We start from the raw sequence: 24,565 nt of genomic DNA, 5'->3' as shown, positions 1-24,565 counted from the left end.
TTTGGGGTTTCGAATGCACCAAAGCAGGGTGGACACTTGGCTCCAGCGGGCAGGAGACACTGAATTTTGTTCCTGATGACCTCGTATTTTATTTTCCTTTGTGTATGTTCTCTTGGATGCTAAATCCAAGCCTGGGGCAGCTGCCCTGGCTGAGCCCATGTCTGCATCTCTGCGTATGACTGGGACAGGCAGGGTGGAAAGCAGCCCAGTGGCTTTTCCATGCGCTTTCCTGGGCTTTGGCGGCTTGATTGCATCTTTAATTGGCTGTTCCATGCTCTGCTGAGTCTCGGTAGAAGCAGACAACACACATAAATCAAACTCTTCAGGTTTCCTTCAGTGATCTGATGGAAAGACTGGCTGTTCTCAGGATGGGGGGAATAACCTTGGGACACTTGTGTGTGCCGTTTTCCCTCCTTACCAGGGTTAGACATGAGCTTCCCATAGGAGAAATTAAGGGAGAGAGCTCCCCTCATTGCAAAGCTGCCTTTAAAACCTCTCTGCAAACATTTGCTTTGAAAACCATCCTGCTAAATAAACCATCTCCCCTGTAGTTTCACTGTGGGAAAAGCAATCTTTACCTGCCAGCTCCCTGCACTTGGTGGGTTTGAAGAGGTATTTTTTCTGATGTTCTCTGCATACCCTGAGCTGGGAGATGCCCCTTCACCAGCCCTCCCTGGCTTACCTGCCCTGAAAATAGTCTCAGACCAAGTTAGGACATCTTAACGAGCAGTGAGAGCTGCTTGCGGCATCAGCCCATGCACCTTACACCCTGGAGCGCCATTTGCTGTTAAACAAGCAATAGGAGCCCATCTTGAGGGAATTTATGACCCTGAGGGCTGTGGAGAGGGATGCTGGCTGCTCGGCAGAGTGCCCTGCGCGACAAGAGGGCGCAGAGCATCCCTTCCCCGTGCCATGAGACATCCCTGGCCCCAAGCAAAGTGCCTAAGGAGGAAACACAAAAGCTTTGCGTCCTGGAGGTGCATTGAGTCCGAGTGTGTCAGAGCACATCTGAGCTCTCCTGAGCACCCCGTCTCTCCTGGCCATTTCTCCTCTCTCTGCTTTCGCACCCTGTGCCTTCCCTCTGGCCGAGGCGCTTCCCACACCCTTCTTGCTGCTCTCATTAAGTGTAATTTTCTGCCTTTGAGACTTATAAATGTGATCTGTGACAGCTGCTGCCTCAAAGCGAAGTCTTGTTTGCCTTCTGGGCAGAAACCATGGCTGCTGCAGAAGTAGCGAGAGGGTTTGTGCCCCAACCCAGCAGGGATGCTCCAGCCTGGAGGGACCACTGCTCCTTCGTGCCAGTCTCCCTTCCTCACCCTTCAGCTGCTTTTCTTATAAGCTGTTTTTGCAAACAGTGAACACCAAAAAAAACAAACCCACAGTTTTTGGTACAATCTCTAAGCTTGGAGCTCTGCTGTGTTTTGACCAGTACTTTATGATGGCCCTGGGGCACATCGTACGTGACACTGTTGCACCAAGTGGCTCCTGCTGGGGGGGAAATCACGTCACCGAGTGTAAACCAGTGGCCATGCCACGACCCAGGGCTGAACATGCGTGTGTGCTGCTATGTGCGTGCTGTGCTCGGGGCATCTGTGGCATGTGGGGTTGGATTAAAGGCTCTTCAACTCACCAGCAGCCTGTTTTTGGGGATAAGTGTACATGCTGTATCCCAGGAGACGGGAATGCCTATTGATCTAGGGCCTTGGGCACTCTTCTGCTATCAACTACTGAAGCTGAGCTGCTCTGGGACGATCTCCTAAAAAGTCCGTTTCAGCCCCATGTGCTGCTTCAAGGGCTGGGGCCACCACAAGACGCTTTCCCCCAGGATGGAGAGAGCTGCAGCAGGGCCGGCTCTGCTCAAACCCAGCAAATGGGGTTATATGAGGCTTGGAAATCTTTTCATGTGCCAACCCTCCTCTGCTGAGTGTTGCAACTGTATTTTAGGTGTCTGCTCTCTGATTGAGACTGCTTGGCAGGAAGGCCCTGGCTGCTCTGATTTGCTCTCCTCTTCCCCTGCCTCCCCAGGTACGAAAGGCTTGGAGTGCTCGCCCTCTACCCCCACCATGAACTCCTACTTCTACAAGTTCATGATCAACCTGCTGAAGCGCTTCAGCAGCGAACGGAAACTTCTGGAGACCAGAGGCGCCTTCATCATAAGGTCAGAGCACCCCACCAACCTCGTCGAAGCTCCCGAGCACCCCCAGGCAGGGTGGGATGGGGATGATGGGGTCGAGCAGCTCCCTCAGAGCCAAAACCATTTCTGCAAGCCTCTCTCTCTGCAAGCCTCTCTCGCAGACAGTTTCTGAGCAAACAGGACTTGCCTTTCACATGTCGAGGCACCATATTGCTCATCCCATCCCCAGAGGCAAAGTAGCTCCTTATTAAATAGCGTTGTCAGAGCCCGTTTCACTACAGAACAACTAGACCAGCCGGAGCATGAGGACAGGTTTGCATTCAGGGTGCCAAGTTAAGTGAATCTTTCCACTCGGCTCAGTGAGATGCTCGCCCGGCAAAAGCCTCGTCCCCATAAGTCACGTTTTGGTGCTTAGAGCTGGTGCATTTTGCTTCAGCTTTTTAAGGAGCAGAGGCTGGAAAGCCAAGCATGGTGGCAGCTGGCAGCGCATCAGCCGTAATGCAATGAAATCTGGGGCAAGGGACACCAATTCATCAGCTCGCTGGGAAATAACGGGCTTAAGAGTCGAGGCGGGTGGAGAAATGGGTGAGGCGGTCGGTGGGAGGAAGGGGCAGGACCCTGGGCTTTCCTCCCTTGCTTTCAGGAAGGTGGCAACAAAATGAACATAAGGAGAGCATGAAACCCAAACCCTGCTCCCGTGGGGGAGCAGAGCTGCCTCTCCGAAGGCACAAAGTACTGATGGGGGAGTCACATCGCTGCGACTGGAAAATAAAGCGTGCAGAGCTCTCAAAATCTGCTAAGCTGAGCCAGGTGTTGAGTTGTACTTGCCTGGGCAGCAGTTTGTGCCCAAGTGTTTGGGCAGCCCTAGAGCGTGCCGAAAAGTTGTCACTGGATTCATCCCGTGAGTGATGAACGTCAAGGCGAAGCGTGGCAGGTTGCAAAAATGATGAAACTTGGGCAGGGCAGGGTTGCAGCCACTGTTGTCAGAGGTCTCCCCACACTTAGGTTAAATTTTAATGTAAATTTTAATGTAATGCATTACATTTCTCCCCCCGAAAAAATCTAGTTAAGCATATGGTTTTTAGCTCCTAACAGCAGTCTGGAAATGTTTGGTTTAATCGTATGATGATCTCAGAATAGGGCAGAGAAAATATCCCATTTGTCATGTCCCCCCTCTTCTCCCTGGTCAGCACAGCCCCTGCTTTGAGCAACTCTTGGCAGGCAAGCAGCCCTGTTCCTCGTTAAGGGAGCAGGGCAATTAGAGCAATAGTGAGCTTGGGCAGGGTCCTAGTTAAAAGCTCTTCTGTATTGCGGCCACCTCAAATTTTTCCCTCCGGCTCTAGCAGGATGAGCTTCGGCCAGTGAGGCAGTGGGACCGTCTTGCCAGGGCTTCTTACAGTGACTCATGCCCCAAAAAATCCGGTAAAGCCAAAAAAAAAAAAAAAAAAAAAAAGAAAAGACTCTTTCAGGTCACGTTGTGGCTCACGTGGGGTAGGTGCAGGTCTGGAGCCCGAGGGGTGAGCCGTGCCCTCACGTACTAGTGGTTAACTCTGAAACCTACTGACAGTGGTCAGAATGCTGGTGTTAACTACATCTGTTGCCTCCTGAAAAAGCAAAGCAGGAATAGAGGAGGAAAACTTTTACAGGACTCTTTGGAAAAGATTGATCTCTTGCCGTAGAGACCCAGTGAACGTGGGAGCCTCGTGGTGCTATTTTTAGCCGCTTCTCAAATTGAAGCCATATGTGCGTTCCCACATTACATCCTTCCCCTGTCCACAACCCCGCTCAGCTGTTTTGCACAGCAGGGTGAGAAGCCAACCTCTTGTTTGACTTGGGAGATGCTGGTGATGTTTCCTCCTGGGCTTGGAGAGCACAAGGGGGATGCTTGAGAAGCCAGGATGGTGTATGCTAAAGTGTCATCCTCCCCCAGCACTGGCACAAGCCCTTTGCTCCCCTTGTCCCTGTCATCTTCCCCTCCCCTCCGGGACCAGTGCTGCCCTTTCTGTTCCTGGCCAGCCCAGGAATGGCAAAGCAGGGAAGGAAAATAGACCTGTTAAGTTTAGGCAATGATTTCCAGCCGAAGGATGAGTGCTCATGGAAAAGGAAAACAGGGGATGGGTATTTTATTAAAGCACAGCGCAGCAGTTTTCCCTGTCATGTTGCCAGTGGGCAAGTTCAAAGATCTGTGAGGTTAAGCAAAGGGTCTATGGTTAAAGGTAGTTTATTTTCTAACCCAGTTCAGGCCTGTTTGTTCCTAGTTTGCTGACTCCGAAAGGACTTTAGTCTCTCTGCTGGTATGTCCTCAGAGTCCCAGAGGCAGAGGTTACGGTACCTCGTGTGGTTTGAGCAGAGATCTCTGCAGGAACCTATGGAGGTGGAACCATCCCTTGCTCTGTAGGGACATGTGGTCCTGTGGAGAGGCACTCACAGCCCTTCTGGGCAGAGGTGGGGCCTGTGATGGGTGGTCTCACCACCAGTGACCCCGGTCCCAATCTGGGTATCTCGAGGTGGTTTGCCAGAAAAGACAGGGTAGAACCTAGATGGAAAAACAAACTACCTTTAAAATAACGGGCAAACAGCTCTGAAAGCTTCTGTTTGTAAGGAAGAACCCAGACCGTTTCCTCTCCGTTGTCCCCATCTGGGTTGGGGAGTAACAAACACATCACCAGCACACAGTCCGTCTTCTGGTGCATCCAAGAGGTGCCATTCTTGGTCTGCCACCCCCGGCCAGGATCCAGCATGGCATCACCAGATCAAACCACAGTGTGATGCCTGGTCTGTGTCACTACCCCAGGGGACCTCCGGGAGGGAGAGCCCACAGCCACGGTGGAGCTCGTGTTGGGGCTGGGCCCTAGCAGGAGGAGAAGGGAAGGGAGTATACAGAAAAGGGCTCTTCAGGGCTCTTCAAAGCTGCTTAGATGCCTCCTGAGTGCCTGGGAGAAGGATCCTCATTGTGAAGAGACATGCCAAGGGGGCTCCAGTGGTACAAATTGCCCAGAGTCTCACACTTTCCACCCCTCTCCCCTTGAGACACCGGAGAGGTGGCAAACCCACTCCCCTGGTCTCTTCCAAGGATTTTTTTGGCTTGGCATCAGTGTCCTGCATCGCAGCAGACAGGGGTTTCCTTTGAGGGTCTGTTTCTCTCGCTGTCACTTGTGACATTTTTAAGCTGGAAGCCAGGAAAGTTGTTCTGCCTTCTAAACTCTGAATTCAAAGCGCTGCCTTCTCCTTTCAAGCCAGGCATGTTTGCACTCAAAGGTGCCTCCCAAAGGGCTATGGGAGGCAGGAGCATCAGTGTTACCTCTCACCTTGATGAGCAGACCCAAGACCTTCCATCCTTCTCGTTAATTGGGATCTCTCTGCCCTAGTTGGCACGTGGCCATCCTGGACTCAACAGAGCCGTTAAGCAAGAAGCAGATATTCCCATTCAGCTGTGCTGGCCTCCCGACGATGGCTTGGAGCAGCAGAAAAATGCGGTGGAGCTTCCAAAAGCATCACATGGCTCCTTGGAGCAGCACGGCCGTCCTCCGGGCAGGAACCCTGCGGGGGGAAAGCTGCTCGGATGGTCAGGAGGCAGGCAGCCGAGCGGCACCAAGCTTTTTGAGCTCACACCAAGATCTACAGACTGGATTTAACGCTTGCTTGTTGGTACCAGCACTATGGGATGGGGGGATTAAGTGTGAGGCTAAGCCCTGCCCCATGGACATCAGGTTTGCTGCTCAGAGCATAGTTTGAGGACAGGGTTGGCTGCCCTTGGAAAGAACCATCTTCTTCCTCCTTGTCCCTCCACAGGGCTGGTTGTACAGCCCCCGTGCTGTTCTCGTTGTCTGTCTGAGCTCTGAGAGCTGGTTTAGCTCATTAAGCTGAGCCTAGTGCCAAAGCAGCTGGCATTTTGCTATTCTCTGAGATAGAGCAGCTTAGGTATTTGTGGCTGAGGTACCTTGCCAGGACGAAAAATGAATCCTCCAGGGTACGGGATGTGCTCGAAGGGCTGGAGACATCCCTGTGCGTGTTGTGTGCAGATGCTTTGAAGCTCAGGGCTTAACTTTTAAGACCAGAGAGGCCATTTTCTTGCCAAGCTGTGCCACCCTGGGGCATGAGAGGACACCTGAGTCAGCACTTAGCAACCCCATGCGTAGGGTTTGTCTCAGCTTGTTTTATAGAGCTGTTAAATACACCTCCCCGCTGCCTGGCACCTTCTCACAGGGCGTCTTCTGAGGTTAAGCTGTGTGGAGAGGGGCCTGGGGTGAGTTTTCAGCCACATCCTGTGTGATGCACGTTGCGGGGCTTGGCTGTTTGACATGAGGATGGTCCTTGGCTTTTTGGGGGATGCTTAAACCCCATGGAGGATGGCCAGGAGGGTGGGCTGGTTCTCCATCCGCTCTGAAAGATGTAGGCTGGATCACATAAGTTTATTCAGCTAATTTATGGCGTTAGCTGGGGAGCTGGAAAATCCCAAGTCTCGTGACGGAGCCGCTGGTTTATGGCTCCTGCAGATGGGAAAAGTTCACCTGGCTGGAAATCCTGCTTTTTCCTTGAGATCTCAGAGTCAGGTGGGGATGAGGCCAGTGGAGAACTGGACGGCGAAGAGATCAGAGCGTTTGCTTGGCCAAATATCTCCATACCTCCTGATGAGCTGGATGCTCCCAGGGCTGGGATGCAGGAATCCCCTCCTGCTCCTCCTTCCTTCAGGTGTGCTGATGCCACAGGGCAACCTCCAGCTCCAAACCTGTGCCCCAAAAATCCCTCCACCAGCAAGTGATTCAGGGCCCAGGGGCAGACACGTGTCACCTCTTCCTCTCTCCCACCTTCCGTACCGCTGCATTGCAGAACAAAACCTGCATTTGTTTTTGCGGGAGCTGTTCAGCTTGTATTCAGCAAAGTGCAAAACACACACACAAAAAAAAATGCAGCCCCTTTGATAAACTGTGATATGAACTCGGGTAAAATCCAAACAGCTGTGAGCGCTACAAGGGAAGCTTCTGTGTCGGGAGGCAGCGAGCCTGCGAAAATACACTGCGCTGCCTGCCAGGATGCTCGCTGGCCGCCTGCCCTTCGGCTTAATGAACTGTGTGCTCTCCACCCCCCCGTGCCTTGCAGAAAGGAAGAACCGGAGAAAGCTTTCTATTTTTTTTTTCCACCCGTTTACAAAGCAGAAAGCAGGGCTCCCTCCCACCCGCGCCCCCGGCCAGGCATGGGGTGGTGGAGCATCCCCGGCTTTTGCTCCCCAGAATCTCCTCTCCCCAACTGTGCCTCCATGCAGCCATGGGAAACCCCATGGCTGGAGATCCAGTGCGGCGTTTTAGTGTTGTGGGGACACCCAGGCTCTGCTTTTACGTGTCTCCGGCTGCCCAAGCTGGGCACAGGCTCCTCTCAGGCTTTAATGTGAATTTAGGACAGGAGCCATCAACCAAGCTGTACCCCCAGCTCTCAAATCTCCTGTTTTACTTCATGCAATAGGCTCTGCAAGCCCCAGGGAGCATGTGCTTAATGAGGTTTTAATTCATCAGGGGTGTGGGACTCTCCGATACCCTCCGCAGCCCCATGGAGCAGGAGGTGGAGGGGGGGAAAACCCGATTTCCCTCAGGCTGGATGGATCTGGGGTTGCGAAGCACTGGGAGCCATCAGCAATGTGACCTGCGTGATGGAGGAACCTTGTTGCTCTAAGGGTGATTCCCTGCTGGGGTAGCAGGAGCTGGGCCAGCCCTTCCCTGAAAGGATGGGAGATGCCTCCAGTGAGCCATGGGGACTGGAGGAGCCTGGGGGAGACCAGCTCTTTGTCCTATCCACCGAAGCTGCTCCAGGACCAGCCGTACACGGAGCTGCCTGGAAGGATTTAATGGATTTTCCTGTAGAAAAATGGGAACCACATGTGAGCGGCAGCGCCGGAGTGGGCTGGGACTAATTCGGGTCAGCGCGAGGGTGGAGGGGAGGAAAGGGAAGTGTGCGTAGGGGAGGAAAATCCTCCCAAAATGGCCAAGTTTCTTCAAAGGGCAGGTCACCAGAGGGGGATATTTGCTCCTTCCCAGCAGGAGTGCTCCGGAAAAGCAGGCTGGGGAAGGGGGAAGCTGGGAAAAGGTGGGCTGGGTAGGGGAGAGGAGCCCACAGCTCTTTCTGACCATCCCTTCCCCAGAGCAGGGTTTTAGCATGAGCAGCTTCCAAGGTGTTTCCCAAATTTTCCTTGCCCAGTTGATGGGGGAGAGGAGCCTGCTCATGAGGAGGTGACAGTGGGTACAGGTGAGGGCGGTGATTTTACCCATCAGCTGCTAAATTAACCTGTCTGATCCCATCAGTTGGGGCTTGGGGGTTCTGATGGTGTTTTGTTCTCTTGCTCTGCAAATGTGACATCTCGGTTTATTCATCTCTGCGGAGTGAAAAGCCAGGACAAGGAGTCTGGGAGAGGCTGAATAACAGCGTTTTGCCTCCTTCTCTCTTACAGTAGATCTTGCCTGGGATTATCCCCAAGGCACAGGGCACGCTCGGTTAAAAACCTCAAGGCAAGGCTGAGTGTTTTGCCTCCTGCTGCTCTCATCAAGGGACCTTTTTTTTTTTTCCATTCCTGGCTGCTTTCGAGCATCTCACAGCCCATCACTTTCCGCCAGCAACGAGTACACAACCCTCCCTCCTCATGGTTGCAGGCACAAGTGGCAGGCGGGCAAGGATGCTCCAACACGTCCCACAGTCACACTTGGCTGCAGGATTCCAGCAGAGGTGGATGCTCGAGGCTGGACGCTGCCCGGGAAGCGCTCAGCCCAGCTGCAGGCTCCACAGCTGCCACCCGCGGGTCCAGCCCTGCGGGGAGAAACACAACTTGTCCCTACCAGGGGGATGCAAAAGCTCATCCACCTCTGGGGCAGTGACCTGCTCCTCAGCCACGCTTTTAGGAGTGAAAGCACTTTTATTTCTTTATCTTAAAGTAAAGCAATGGGGAGGGAAGGGGAAGGGCGAGCACAGGGACTGCGGCTCCCACCTCTCTGCAAGCCGTGCACGCCCCAAACCGGATCAGCCTCTCCCAGCTCCTGTTGTCACAGCTTTGCGCCCGCTCCTTTAACCTATTTTATTTGCAGCAAAGGGAAATTATAGGGGGAGAAATAAGGCGCTTGTCAGTTTTCTTGAAAATTAGGCCACAGCTGTCAGCCAGAAAGGGAAGCGTACATCTCCAAGGAAGGATCTGCTGCTGCTTTATGCATCTCCCCCCATCCCCAGCCAGCCCCTGCCCTTCTTCGCCTTCGAAATCAAGGATGCTTGCCTGAAAACATCGCTGTTCTTTGTGATTCCTGCTCTGAGGTCAGGCTCTGGGGAGCTCGGTTGAACATGAGTCGTGTCTGGGGTGGTGGGCTGGAGCCAGGCACACGCTGTGACACTGCTGCCTGTGCCTCCTGCCTGGGGCTCCAGACTCACATTTCCCTTCCTTTTTGCCGTCGAGTCATCGACAGGTTTAAAAGTCAGAGAAGTCCTGTCTCAGGGCATTATTATTATTTTTGCTTTCCTGGAGGGTTCCAAGGAAGACAGCTGCCTGCTGTAGGTGCTCAGATGTTCCTGCAGCAGCTTGTAAGCTTTGCAGGTCATCAATGACCACACACTTGCAGGCAGAAGAGCTTAATCCATGTGTCACTGTAAGGTTTCCTCAAGGAAACTTGTGGGACACACTAACTTGGGTGGGTGGAGGCTAGTGCTGGATGTGGGCTTGCCCTTGGAGGAGCTGTCACATTCATCTGTGGCATGTGTAAGACTTGGGCAATGCCTTGCGTTGAATGGACCCTTAAGTTTCCAAAAATAGGTATATTTTAGCTTCTGGCCTGTTCCAGAGGGTATTAGCAATTCATCATCTTCTGTGCTGTAGATGATCAGAAGAAACTGAAGAAGTTTGAAGAAACTTCTTCTGAAGAAACTCTTTGTTCTCCTTGGTACAGTCCTGTTTCCCCCCCGGTTTGACCTGGAGCTGTGGGGATTTCATTGATAAGTGCCCGAAGGTGTTAGATATGTGCTTTATAAACCAAAGGGGAACCTCTTCCAAGGGCACTGTTTTCCAGGCAGCCAATGTCCGTGGTGGGGACTAGGCTGGATTCATCACAAGTCAAGAAGGACATGCCCAGGAGGTGACTTCCCAGTGGGGAAGCCATCCTGCCAGCCAGGACAGGGACCTCCCGCTGGTCCCATTGTCCAAAGGGAAGTATCACAAGGAGCAGAAGCTGAGGCTCTGCAGGACCGAGATGCTGCTCTGGTCTGAAATATTCATGAAGGTTTGTGCTGCAGGAAAGGAGGCACCGTGCTTCTCTCGGGAATCCCCCTCAGTTGCTCTAGGGGTCCCTGGGGATGCCTGGGGAGCACCTTAGGGCTGAGGCAGCCCTGGCCCAGTGCCCAGCTGGCACCACGGCTCCTTCAGCGGTTGTCATGCTGACGGCTTCTGCCGAGCAGACGCTCCGTGGGAGGGTTTTCTTGTTTGCACTGAAACACTCTGCACCTTTCCCTTTTCAAGCAAAGGCATCGCAGGGCTTGTCTCCAGCTTCCCGAGATCCACACGTCTCCTCCCCAGATCCATGCATGTCTGGTCTGTGGCTTTCACTGAGTTTCCTGGGGGAACTTGATAACCATCACAGGAAACTGGGCCTGGTGAGGTTGAAAAGAAAGTTCAGGCTTTGTTGTATGTTAAACTAGGTCTCCCCCAAAGGCTCTCATCCTTCCTGCTGATGGGCTCCCTTTGATCCAATACTCCTGTTCCTGGTGTCTCAAAGAGCAAGACCTGAATGTCAGGACATCGAGAAGAGTCCAAAAGCCGCATAAAGAAGGAGACATGAGTCCTGCTTTTGCCATGAGTCCTGTTTTCTTCCTGCTCGAGCAGGCTCTTTGCTCACCTGGGGCGAGCCGTGACAGCTCCCGGCTCCAGAGCTGCCCAGGACTTGTCCGTGCTCTCCGGGGCTTTTCTTGGCCAGGTTGCACTTTATGGTTTCCCATGTCCAGCCAATGCTGATGCTCCACCGTGTACCTCACTCCATCTCGGTGTCTGCAAGCCCATCCCCAGGAGAAAGACCCCAACCAGGTTCTGTCTGTATCTTTACAAGGACCTGAGCTTGTTAGGGAAAAGTGCCAGCAGAGGCTTTGAGATGGGAACGGGTGGCTGAAAGAGAGTGGGGGGGGCAGAGCGTCCCTCTGCCTCCTCCAGAAGGACCCCCCACCTCTCCTAAGCTTCCCAAACCCTTCCCAATCCCTTATATTAAACACTATGGATTTTGAAAGAGGGAGCTGTCAGGGTTGCCATGGTTTCCCTTGCCCGGAGGAGCACGCTCCGGAGACAGGATTCAGCAAAGCGGAGGGGAGAAAAATGGAGGACTGGGATTTTCTTCACCACTGTGGTGGGGAAGGACAGGGAAATGGCATCCTTCTGCTTTCCGCGCTCTCTCCTCCCTCTGTCATCCGTCCTAATTTTATCTGTGCTTCCTCTGCAAATTCCTGAAGGATCCCAGCTGCTGGGCTGGGCCAGGGATGCTGCTTTTCCTGGCAGTAGGATTTCGGGGGGCCAGGGATGGGCATCGTGGGGGCTGCAGGTCCCCCGGGCAGGTGGTTCCAGCTGGAGCATCTTGCAGGGAGGAAGGGTGGTGGAAAAAAGCCTTGGGGAGGAGAAGGGAAGGGAGCAGAGGAAGAGGAGGGTGGAGAGGAAGGTCAGAGTGGCTCTGCCCTCCTCACAGCCGCGAGCGAAGCAATGGTCCGGCCCTGTGAGCCAAAAAGCAGGGCAGAGCCCCCGGGAGCATCGCTCCCCCCTGACCTTTTCTGGCTCCTTCCCCAGCTCTGGGTTTGTCCCAGTTGCTGGAAGTGGAACGAGGCACAATTCTCTCCCTGCTGGGGCCCCATGTCTGCCCAGAGCTAGTAAAGCAAATCACTGGTGTTTAATGAAGAAGCACCTGCTTAACCGAAGGCAGCAGGACGGTGCTCAGCTTGGCCAGGCAATGGGAGGGGGCCAGCAGTGCTTCCCTCCCAGCGCTCCCCACAGGTCCCAGCGGAGTGCTCGGTCTCTCCATCTGCAGTGGGGCTGGATTTCTTTTTTTTTTATTATTTACTTTTATGGAAAACCAGACTTTCACCCCCTTTGACCAAGCACTAGGCTGCCCCGACCCTTTGCCACCCCGTGTTTTGCATGATGGCTCGGGGCTGAAGTGGTTAAAGGAGCAAGCGGATGGGGTGGGAGCTCCAACAGCTCCCTGCAAGGGTGATGTTTAGATTAGACGGGTTTCCAGGCATCATCACCGTGCTGTCAAAGCAAGAGAGCTGGGAGGGACGCCCAGGCCTGCCCTTAATTGGAGATGTGGCTCTGAAGCCGCCCCATCGCTCTTACGTCCCTGGGCTTCGGCACGCTGCCCCCCAGCAGCTCCCTGCCCCGAGGCTTTCGGCTTGTCCCTGTACACGGCCACCCCACCCCACCTCACCGATCGTTAACGTGATGGGAATTAGTTGCGATTGACATTACTGTGCAAATGACTCAGTGGCCACCGGTTCAGGGTGGGATATGTGGTGCAAAATGGGGTAGAGCTGGGGTGCATATGGGGGGTGCGGGGGGACCCTGGGATGGCACAGGGCTGCACGGATGGTGATGACCTCTGTGGCTCTTCCCTTGGTCAGCATCATCTTGTGGAGGGGTCCTTTAGGCTGGGGGGACGGCAGGGTTCTCTCCCCATGGCCAGGGCTGGAGGTGACTTGCTGGGTCCCTGGGGAGCCCCACTGTGACCTGGCCTCATCTGAGGCAACGGGCAGGGGAGTTTCCCCTGTCACCACGCTGCAGACAGGCGCTGCCTCCCATCTGCCTGCAGCCGCCTTCCTTGGCTGTGTTGGAAAGGCTTGAATAACCCTTTTAATTTAAGGAGTTAAATTTTAATGACCTAAATACCACACTTCATTATCGCTGCCGTGTGCCTGCGCCGAGGGCTGCCTGACGTCTCAGCGATGCGGTGATGTTCGGCGGCTGCTGCCTCCCCAGGGATGCTGCTCTTTCCCCTCCTCTCCCACACTGGGAGGTGTTTGTGGACTTGCTGGGTCCCCATGAGCAAGGGGACAGGCAAGGGGATGCACATGTCACCCAGGGGGATATGGGGAGAGCCCCAGGGACAGGCATTTCACTGGGATGATGCTTTGAGAGGGATTAGCCAGCTCCTTCCATCATCACATCAGAGTGGGGGGCAAGTGGATGGATGGGTGAGCCCCAGCCAGACCCCTTATTAACTGGGGGTTTAAGTCTTACAGCTGAGCTCTGTGTATGTGTATTTATGGGATGTGTATCTCAGGGGCTATATAAATCTGATATATATAGATATAGAGATATATATAGAGAGATATATATATTTATAGAATCATAGAATCACAGAATAGTTTGGGTTGGAAAGACCTTCAAAGCTCACCCACTGCCACCCCTGCCATGAGCAGGGACATCTTCACCAGGTCAGGTTGCTCAGAGCCCCGTCCAGCCTGGCCTGGGGTGTCTTCAGGGATGGGGCATCCACCACCTCTCTGGGCAACCTGGGCCAGGGTTTCATCACCCTCAGTGTAAAGAATTTCTTCTTCATGCCTGGCCTGAATCTCCCTTCCTTTAGTTTAAACCCATCACCCCTTGTCCTGTCACAACAGGCCCTGCTAAAAAGCCTGTCCCCGTCTTTCTTATCAGTCTCTTTTCGGGGCTGAAAAGCCACAATAAGGTTTATAGAATCACAGAATAAGGTCTATAAAATCATGGCTGTATATGTGTATATATTTATGGGGTATTCATGTCTGGGGTGTATATATCTGGGGTATGGCTCCTGCTCGCTGTGCCCTGGGCCCCATGCACTTCCACAGACGCCCCTCCTGCATCTCAGCTGCTGCCTGGGTAGCTTGAAGCCACCTGTCCCCTGTGTGGCCCGTCTCCTGCCTCCTCCCAGCCAGCCTCACGTTCCCCTCATGCCATTGAAGCCTCCTGGGGGATCAGCTCCAGGGGACCCTCCCGTTCCACCGGCAGCCACCCGGTGCTGGTGGTTGGGTTCAGCTGCTGGCTGCTGTCACAGAGGCCAGCAGCTGCATAGCCAACCAGTTGTCCCCTCCTTTTGGGACTAGTTCTGGGCTTTGATGGGAAGTTTGGGGTCTCCGGATGCATCAGGACAAGCTGCTGAGCACTGGGAAACTCATTCTGCTGGTGGCTCCCAGAGAGCCCCTGCCTGGGGGCAGCTGGAGGGGGTGGGCACCCTGATGGGGCAGCATCCCCTGGGGTGACATGGCTTCAAAGCGGAGGGACAGGCTCTGCACAGCTGCTCCTTTAACACCCGGATGGTTTCCAGTTTCCCATTGCCACCGAACAGAGGGGGAGCAAACCCAACCTTGCCCAGCTAATCAAAACCAGGCCTGAAATTAGAAAGCAGCTCGCGTTCAGCCCCCTGCTCACCGGGAACGCGGCGTCAGGCAGCCAAATGTCAGAGCTCCTATTTCTGGAAAGCCAGAGCCCTCCTTTTACACTGAGGAGTGTCAGAGGGAGAACCCCACCAGCATCTTTGCTATGGGAGGATGAAGGCAGCCCCAAAGGTCACTGAATTGCCCTTGATGCTCATCAGCACAATTTTTTGGTTTGTCTGAGCTTGTTCGAGCTCTTTTTATAGCCTTTCTACCTGGAGCGTGTCAAACACCGGTTCCTCGCCAGCCCCAAGCAGCTGGCGACAGTGCAGCAGAGCCGGTCCCCGCCTGTACCGGCACACCGGGCACTTTGCGATAGGGATAAAACTCTCCCAGGTGTTTCTCCTTGGAGGACCTATCCCCTTTTTGGGCACAGTAAATCATCCCACTTCATGGTCTGAGTGCCTGGTGCCCAATCCAGCACGGCTGCTGGAGGAAACCCAGTAAGGATGGGGCATCCAGTTATCCCCTCATACTGGGAAAGAGTGGGACGGAGCCAGGTCACTCTTGGGGACCTGCCCAGGCTGGGTTTGCTTTGCTGCAGCTGGCGATGGCCGGATCCTGCCTGCAATGCTGAGCTATTGATTTGCTTTTGGCTCTATCAGGCTGGACTAAAAGCTTTTCCCTTCCCCTTCTTTGCCTCGATGCTTTACTTTCCCATCGCTCTCCCTCCTCCAACCAGCCCGCGTCCAAGCAGTGAGAAATCAGGGAAGCGTTTTCATCCCCATGAATGCAGCCGGTTACGTAAGAATAATTGGGATAAATGAGCTTATTTATCCCGGCCCGTTCCATTTTAACGGGGTCCAGGGCGATCGCCGGGTTGGGTTACGTAAAAGCCCACACAGAGCATCTCATTGTCCGGCGGTGGCCACGCGGGATGCGGGATGGAGAGGAACCGAGGCTGGGCGAGGAGGGGATGGGTTGTTTGGCAAGATCGGGAGGTGGGAGGAAAATGGGGGGTTTCTTCCTCCATGTGTTGGGGAGGGAAAAATATGTTTCTTCCTTCCTAGTCTACTTCCTGTGCCCCCAAAACACCAGGCTTTAGAGTATGGTTTGTGGTGTCTTTCTGTAGCTGTATCGTCTTCAGACAGTCCTTCCCCGCAGGAACAGGAGCTGGAAATTTGCGTCCTTCCTCTTCCTCACCCCAGGAGTTGTAAAGGTGACCCCAGGGGGGGTTCAGGTGTGTCTCCCACCTCTGAGCCAAACCACGACCCACCAAGTAGCTAGTGAATGCCTCCCACCCAGCCTCCCAAATGGGTGCTCCTTGTTTTGCCTCCTAAACCCTTCTGAGATGCCTCCAGGGAAGGAATTGTTTGCCAGCTGAGATTATTTGGTGAGCAACAGTGCTTGGGGGAAAGCAGAGATGTTCTGGGGGATGCCAGCATCTCCCTTGGTGCTGAGGTTCCCTGTCAGCCCATGGGGAAGACATGGGGACCTGTGGAGGATCCCAGTTTCAGGAGAATCCGTGGATGCTGGGGAGCTGGGTGGGCTCCCTGGGGTCCCCCAATGTGGACACCAGACTGCTGAGGCAGTGCTGGGCAGCGTTTCAGGTGTCCTCAGACAAACTGCCCAAGAAGGCAGGAGCCTGGAGAAAAACAGGAAATCCCCAAATCCAAACAAACACGGAAGAAAAGAAAAAAAAAAAGAAAGAAAAAAAATAGGTTTTTTTTTCTGGTCTACAATGTTGAAAACCTTGAAAACGCCCCAAGGTTTGTTAAGCAGAACATTCCTGCCATGACCCTCCGGGCCCGGCCAGGCGGATCAGCACGGGCTGTGGCGCCGACTGTGCTGTATTTTGGGGAGAGCTTTGCCAGCGGGGTGTCCAGCGGAGCAGGGGCATATTGCAGCTTCACTGGCCAGAGCTCAGGAGTATACCAGTATACACGTATACTGGTCTAACTGGGTCATCATGTTCAATCTGTAACTGCACTGCAGTTGTCCAGGTGGAAGGCGATGCTGAAACCCACCGAGGGAGGTGATGTGGAGTTTGGGGGCACCAGTGAGGTCCCAGAGCAGCACGACTGAGGATGTCTCTTAGCCCAGCTACATTTTTTGGCCTTGCCCTGGTGTGAATAGCTGCACCCTCCAAATGCAGACCCTGGTGTTGCCTCACAACAGCTCCTTTCTGGTGCCACCATGCTCGCCTGACCTCTAGTGCACCCATATCTCTCATCCCTGGTCCTCTCTGCAGGAAAGGGGTGATGTGCGGGCTCAGGTCAGGGTCTCATCCTCCCCCCCTGTTTTTTATCCAGGCAGCTTTGTCTACTTCTGAACGCAGAGAACATCTTCCACTCTATGGCGGACATACTGCTTCGGGAAGAGGATCTCAAGTTCGCCTCTACCATGGTCCACACCCTGAACACCATCCTGCTGACATCCTCTGAGCTCTTCCAGCTGAGGAACCAACTGAAGGATCTGAGGACCCCGGTATGGGCAGCGGGAGTGGGCTCAGCTGCTGCAGAGGATGTAATGGGGGTGGTGGGGACCTGGGAAGCCACCTGGGGACATGTCTTGCTGCTCAGTCCCCACCTGGTAGGTCCCAGGACTGGCACTTGGGTACCTGGGGTGGCCCTTTCATTCCTCCTCTCTTCAGGACTTGAGGGGGGCTTGGAGGACATGGCCAACTCTTGTTTTTCTCCCCTAGGATGGGAACAGGCTACCCAAGCCCTCGAGCAGCTGCCACCTCCCTCCACCCTGACACAGGCCAGGGGACAGGTGACAGCAAGAGCAGAGCCCCCTGGTCCCTCAGCTGTCCCTGCCGGGAATGCGCCCACAGGGTTTGCCAAGCAGCTGCCACCAGCACTGGCAACACCCAAGCAAGGCGAGGAGAGGGAGGAAGACTTCTCCTCCTCCTCCTGTGGAAGGCCAGCAATGCAGTGGTGTCCCCTGGGCTGGGTCAGCCACCATTCTCCAGCCCCAACATCCTGCGGTGGATGCAGCATCCCCCAGGGCCACCCCAAAACCTGCCTGACCTCCATCTCCCAAGGTCAATGAGCTCACGTCAGAGCCAGGCTGCCATGGTGGCTCCACAAATGTCCCTTCGTGTCTTGGTGGCACTTGCCAGCCCAGTGGGTTGGTGTTGGGGACCTGGGGCTCTTGGTGCCTCATCCTTGTTCCTGCTGGTGACCCGACCCCGGTGTCTCCCTCTTTCCCCAGGAAAGCCGTAACCTCTTCTGCTGCCTGTACCGGTCCTGGTGTCACAACCCTGTGACAACCGTGTCCCTCTGCTTCCTTACCCAGAACTACAAGCACGCCTACGACCTCATCCAGAAATTGTATCCTTTGGGGATTTTCCGCAAGACCTGTGGTTGGGCTGGTCCCTGGTCCCTCTGTGGCCACTAAGGTCACCCTGTGGGCCAGCCCAGCCTCCTGCCTGCAGCCCATCATTACCAGGGTGGTGTCCCCACCATGGGAGGGCAGGGCAGCCTGTGCTGGCTGTGCACCAGCTCCCTTCCCCTTGAGTCGTCGTTATTTTTTTGTGGTGTAAAAAGAGGAAAGCGTGCGATGGCTGAGCCCTGACCTTCCCCTGCCCGGCAGGGGAGGCTCCTCAGCATCCTCTTCCTCCCAGGAAGGCGAAGGTTTTGGCCTCCTGGCCCGATGAGGAGCAGGCAGCGCCCAGCACGATGTGGTTCCTGGTGAGCTCACCCTGTGCCTGCAGCAGAATGATTGTTTTAATGTGGTGGCAAATTCCGAGCCTCCCTGAGCAGCTTTGCATATGAAGAGGCTTAATAACACACATGGATTCCCTTCCCAACACGCACCGGCATTTCTCCTGGGGAACACGGACGCTCGGCATTGCCTCCACACCGTCATAGAATCAGAATCATATAATAGTTTGGGTTGGAAAGGACCTTCAAAGCTCATCTAGTCCAACCCCCTTTTAGTTTAAAAAGGGGCCTATGATAAAGATGGGGACAGACTTTTTAGCAGGGCCTGTTGTGGTAGGACAAGAGGTGATGGTTTTAAACTGGAGGAGGGGAGAGTCAGGCTGGACATGAGGAAGAAATTTTTTACAGTGAGAGTGGTGAGACACTGTCCCAGGTTGCCCAGAGAGGTGGTGGATGCCCCATCCCTGGAGACATCCCAGGCTGGGCTGGACAGGGCTCTGAGCAACCTGATCTGGTGAACATGTCCCTGCTCATGGCAGGGGTGGCACTGGATGAGCTTGGAAGGTCCCTTCCAACCCAAACTATGCTATGATTCTGTGATCTGCTGCTGCTAGGCCACCCTTTTCCAAGGTAATGTCCTTAACGGCCGCATCCAGCGGGGATCTGGAGGTCACCGTGGATTTCCTCACCGAGGTGGACAAGCTGGTGCAGCTCATTGAGTGCCCCATATTCACATGTAAGGAGGAAACCCTGCGTGGGGAAGGGCTGGGCACGTGGTGCCCCCCCCCACCCCAGGCACATCCCCCTCCCCGCTCCTCCATCACAAGCGGCAGCCGCCGCACAAATAAATAGAGCAGAAGTTATGAGACTTCTTGCCGGGAGGTTTGCCCAGTGCTGGAGCTGCCCATTGGGGTGGGCACAGGGGGGGCAGCTCACCCCCCTGAGATATAGGTTAAGGGAGCGAACAGAGCTGGCACCAAACAACTGGATGGGGGGGAGGACAGGGGGAGCCTGCGCCACACTGAGCATCTCAGGGGGAACACGGGTAGGGTGGCAGCTGCAGGGAGCCACATGTGCCACCAGTGTGGGGGCATTGTGGGTGCTGCTGGCGCCCTTAGCAAGAGAGAAGGTGTTTATTTTCTGGAAATTAAGCCCTAAAAAATTCAGATCTCTTTCCCTCCCCAGATCCAGCCCCTGCAGTGTGGGTCCCCTCCGTTGGGTGACACAGCCGGGGCCTGCTCAGGGATGTTGTGGTGGAAACCGGGATGGGGAGGGGTGGACATGTGTTGGGGTGACCCCTGGCTGCAGGGGTGTTTCTCACACCGGTGATGATGTTTGGCTGCTCTTGGGCTCCTTCTCATAGAAGGTAGAGCTGGACACGGGGGGTGTTGGGAAATGTCCCAGAAATGGCTTTGTGAAGGGACTATATAGGTCCAGATCTGGAGAAGATTTGGGGGAAGAGGGTTAGGGCAGCCAGGCAGTGTAGAGGTGGGGTAGCCCTTGGTCATGCTCCCTTCCTTGGTGCCCTGTGCTTCATCTTGAGGATGACTTTCCCACCATGAGAGGCACCCATGTGTCTGTGGTGGTTTTCCACAGTCCAAACCATTCCTTGAGGGTTCTCCACTCTGCTCACCTTAATCTCCAAGACCTGGAGTAGAGGATGAACATGGCTCCCCCTTCACTGGGAGACACCAGAGGTGCTTGTAGCAACCCAGAGGTGAGATGCCAGGCTGGACAAGGCTCTGAGCAACCTGATCTGGGTGAAGATGTCCCTGCTCGTTGCAGGGGGCTTGGACTAGATGAGCTTTGGAGTTCCATTCCAACCCAAACTATTATATGATTCTGTGCTGGGGCAGTGAGCTCTTGCCCCATCCCCTGGGCTACCGCAGGTGGGAGGGACCTCAATGGTCTGTAGAGCTCCAGGAGGCCCTTCTACCCCTGAACACCATGAGGGATGGAGCAGGAAGGTGGTTTCCCCTCTGGGGAGCAACACCATGGTCCAGCACACATAACCATCAAGGCCAAGTGGAGAAGTTCCCTTCTGCTCCAGAGAGTCCCCAAGAGGGTGTCACCCAACCCTCCTGACCTGTGGTGCCCCAGGCTGGAGACAAAATGCATTTATCCACCTCCCCATCCTCTTCCTCTCCTCTCACAGATCTCCGCCTGCAGCTGCTGGATGTGAAGAACAACCCCTACCTGATCAAGGCTCTCTATGGCCTCCTGATGCTGCTGCCCCAGAGCAGTGCCTTCCAGCTCCTCTCGCACCGCCTGCAGTGTGTCCCCAACCCCGAGCTCATGCAGACCACGTAAGTGCCATGGGGATGGGCCATCAGCAGCGGGGCTGGACCAGCCATCCCCCCCCTCCCGCAGTCGAGCATCCCCACGATCCCGGGCTCAGCCCCACACTCTTCTGTCACCCCCCCGGCTCCTTTGCGGACACGGCTGCTCCTTGCCCCGTGGCCGGGAGCGCTGGCTTGGGGGGTTTTTTGTGTCTATATTTGGTAACCCTGGGAGGGCTGTGCCTCATCCACAGGCATTTGGCATCTGGGATGGAAAATTTCACTTGTGGGGTCGCTATGGAAACGAGCAGAGCTGGGAAGGAGGTTTACAGAGAGAGAGACTCCGGCAGCTGGGGGGTGCTCCCAAAGTGCGTCCTCCCCCCCAGCCTGGACAGCCTTTGCAGCATCCAAAAGGACGCTGCGTCCTGTGCACATATGAGGCTGGCTGCTCCATCCCCACCCCTGTTTTTTGGGGAGCCATGAGCAGCAATGTGCAAGGATAGCACCTCCCTGGGGACCAGCCGAAATCCTCCTGCTCCCTGCCCAGCGGTGCTGCCCACCCAGCTCGTTAGACACCAGCGGTGGGATTTGCTCTCCAGCCCTCAGGCTAATGAGCAGGAGGGCTTGATGGTGAAGCTGGTTCTGTGTCTGCAAAACCCTGGAAACAAAAAGAAGAGCTCACAAGATGGGCAGGTTTCTGAATTAACCCCCCACTGCCGCTGCTCCTTGGCTTTTAACTGCTCCCCTGGGTTGGCTTTTATCCCTCATGCCCTCCAGTGCTGAGCTCGTACCCACAATACCCGGCACTGATTTTAATGGGGGGGCGGGGGCAGATGGGGGCTGCATGTGCTTCTCCCCCCCCCCTTTTTTGCCCCCACCTTGGCCCCGGCAGCGGGGGTTTTTTTTCGAGCAACCGGAGCTGTCAGACGGCCTGAGCATCTGATTAACTCTGACCTACATTCCTTCAAACACCGAAGCCGGCTTTCATAACAGACCAGCCCCAGCTGCCCCCTCCCCGGGGCGATGCCAGGGCCTCGAGAGCTGCCTGTCATCCTCCTGTGGGCTCCCCCATGTCCCCTGATGGATGTCCTGTGGCTGGTTCCTTCTGCTCCATCACATGGGGACAGCTCTGGGGGATGAGCACCCATGGCTGGAACCCCCCATTTGGAGTCTCCAGCCACAGACGTTCATCTCCCAGAGCTGTCTCCACTGCCACCAGCCCTCCCCTGTGCCATAGTACATGGATGTTTTTTGCTTGCTTGTAAAACTGGGCAGGGAAACTGAGGCATGTAATGCTGGCATCCTTTCCAGCCAGTCTTCGCTGCCTTTGGATGGAATGGGTTGAGACTGGGGGGAGCATCCACGCTGGAGGGGTTAAACCTCCCCTGTGGGGTCAGGGTGCTGAGGCAGATGTGTCTTGTCCCCTCTCTCCTGTCCCTAGATCTCCTGGGCTCCATCTCATGCCTTTGGAGGGAGGAAGCAGATATTATTGGGGGGATTAATGGGGCACCATCACTAGGACGTGCTGGGCTCACCTTCTTTGGGCCAGACCCTTGATGCTGCCTGTGATGGACGCCCAGGGTACGGGCATCTCCTGCCTCTTCCTGCCCTCAGCCTCTGCTCCCTTCTTGCAGGGACAGCACCAAACCGAGCACTGGCTTCAAGAGGATGACAGCCTCCAACATCGACTACACAGAGCTGCTGCAGCACTTTGAGAAGGTCCAAAACAAGCACCTGGAAGCGCGGCACCAGCGAGCCGGGCGGGCAGAGCAGCTGGACCGGCGGGTGGTCCTCTGAGCATCCCCACGGCAGCCACGGGTGTGCACAGTTGCTGGGGCAGGGACCAGGGGACACAGACCAGGGGACAGGGATACCGGTTGCTGGCCACCGGAGGATGCAGTGGGGGTTAGTCGCAGAGGGAGACACGCAAGTGCTTGGCATAGGGCTGGTTTTACTCCCCACTCTGTGTGTGTAGATGGTGCGGGACCCTGAGGCTGTGCTCACCTTCTCCTGTGGGCGATGCAGGGACATGGGGAAGGGTCACAAGAGGCGAGGGCCAAGGAAAGGCACCTCATCTTCTCTTGCAATAGGGCAAGGAAACTCCCCTTTGCTTTGCTAATGCCTTCCCCGTGACTGTCAGCTGAGCGCCCAGCCTCCTGCCAGCAAGACTGGAGGGAAAGGGAAGACGGGAGCAACCCCTGGCCTCCCGCCCTGGAAAACAAGCACGCGGGGCCACCGGCCACCTCTTGCCACCCCGACTTCCACCTTCCAGCTCTGAGGCTGTGTCGGAGGCTGCTGTTGGCACTTCACCCAGAGACTCACACTCCCGTGTGTGGCACTCAGTCCTCTCCCTGCGTCCACTACCCTCCCCAAGCCCCCAGCTCTTGGCACGGATGATGGCGCAGCCTTAACTCCCAGCCGGCACCGGGGGCACGGGGGGTGGTGCAGGCCCCCATTGCAACCAGCCCAGGACTCTATTCCTACATTAAATTCCCCACAATAAAATACACAACTGATGCAGAGCAGGCCGTTCCTGGTTGCTGGGTGCCCCATCCTCGTGGATCCACCCCTCAAGGGGAGCCAAAAACCCAGCAAGGGCAGTGTTGGAGCATCTCGCTCAACCCCAAGCCGTGGGCAGACCCAGCCCTGCCACGCTGGCTCACCAGTGAGCAAGGGCTTCTCTGCCTGCTCCTCTTCCCAGCAGGAAAAAAAAAAAATCACCACCAAAATTCTTCCAGGCCACGGTCATGAAACCGCAGAGTGGCGACAGGCATTTTCCCAGCCCCAAGCAGCCGCCGGCGCTGCCTTCACCATGTGTCCCGCTGCTGGCATGTGCCCGGCTGCTGTGGTTCAAGAGGTTGCAGTTGCATCCCTGGTGTTTTTCAGGCCCTCACCTGATCCCCAGGAACAAGGAGCTGAAGGAATTTGTGGAGTTTTTATGGCTCCTGGCCTGCTTACAGTGGAGCGGGGCTCTGGCAGAGGGCTCCCCAAACAGCCCCACACCAGCGCTGGTTTGGCTGGGATAAAGACATTCCTGTCATTCCCAGGAAAGGGCTTTCCAAACCCGGTCACGGCGGGTTAATTTTAACACTCAAGATGAGTGAACGGTGGCTTCCCCAGCCCTCCGACTGCTCAGAGTGCCAGAGGGTCCGTGTTGCCTGTCCCCAGCCGCTGCCGGGTCATTGCCAGCATGGTCCAGGGCTGCTGCCGGTCCCAGGGTTCTGCCCATTGCTCCTGCTGTGCTTGCCACCACTGAGCGGCCTCTTTCCACGCCAAGGAACAGGGCTTATGGGGAGAAATTCCAGCCAGCTGCCGGAGCACTGAGCTGTAATAGTTTCCTTATGGGTGGCTCCTGACCAGCACCGGCCAGAGCAGCACGGTGCTGCCGGGGCAGCAATGGCAGGGAATCAGGGCTGCTTTTCTGGCAGGAGGGGGAATAGGCGGCCGAGGCTGAGCCCCTCAGCCCGATTGGGCATTGTTTCACGGCTCTATGCAGCGAGGTGCGTGGGTGCTCAGCCCATCCCTCGAGATCCCAGGAGGCCGGGGATGAGGCCTCGGGATGGCGACAGGGAAGAGTTCGTCTGCTGACAGGCCACACATTTCCCACGGCTCTGTGGTAATCGAGTGCCGTAAGATGTCTCAGAGCTGCTATATAATCACCCTGGAGGGCGTTAAACTTCAGCCTGCACCAAGGTGGTTGCCTGCAGCACACCTATGGCATATGCCTTCCCCAGGTAAGGGATGCAGTGGGGCTCAAAAAGCCCTTGGAGGGAGGCGTAACAGAGCCCTGGCCTGGAAGCTGCATCCCCCCAGCACCTCCAGGGATCTGGGGGTGCCCCTGAGCATCACACAGTGCTGACCCCAGGCCCGGCATCCCTGTGCACACACGACGGGACTCCCCACCCACACCCTAAGAGCATCCCGTGGGGTTCCTCCACTGCTCCGGTGCTCCCCCAGCTAGTGGAGCTGCCCCCGAGTCCCAGTATCCCAAATCATCCCTCGGGGCTCCCTCCACTGCAGCCCTGGGGGCTCCCAGAGCCGTTTTTCCCCGCAGCTCCCGGAGCATCACCGAGGACCGCCGGGCCTGCCCCCGGCCCCGGCATCCCGGCGCAACCCCGCACCCCCCCGCGTCCTCCACC

General features: G+C 55.7%; 1 protein-coding gene across 1 annotated transcript in view; it reads left to right on the top strand.

Moving 5' to 3' along the window:
• The window catches only part of VAC14 (VAC14 component of PIKFYVE complex), a 61,010-nt gene extending 38,653 nt beyond the window's left edge, over positions 1-22,357 (top strand). Inside the window, exons 14-19 of the mRNA XM_082062549.1 lie at positions 2,026-2,158; positions 16,792-16,966; positions 17,696-17,814; positions 18,804-18,883; positions 20,303-20,453; positions 22,061-22,357. Coding sequence (XP_081918675.1) covers positions 2,026-2,158; positions 16,792-16,966; positions 17,696-17,814; positions 18,804-18,883; positions 20,303-20,453; positions 22,061-22,223 — 821 coding nt within the window. The 3' untranslated portion in view covers positions 22,224-22,357. The remainder of the gene's footprint in view (positions 1-2,025; positions 2,159-16,791; positions 16,967-17,695; positions 17,815-18,803; positions 18,884-20,302; positions 20,454-22,060) is intronic.
• The last annotated feature ends 2,208 nt before the right edge of the window (positions 22,358-24,565 follow it).

The sequence above is a fragment of the Streptopelia decaocto genome (genome assembly GCF_964273445.1).
Source record: "Streptopelia decaocto genome assembly, chromosome: 11".
Taxonomy (NCBI): domain Eukaryota; kingdom Metazoa; phylum Chordata; class Aves; order Columbiformes; family Columbidae; genus Streptopelia; species Streptopelia decaocto.
Note: the sequence above shows the minus strand (reverse complement) of the source record. Positions and strands in the feature narration are given on the sequence as shown.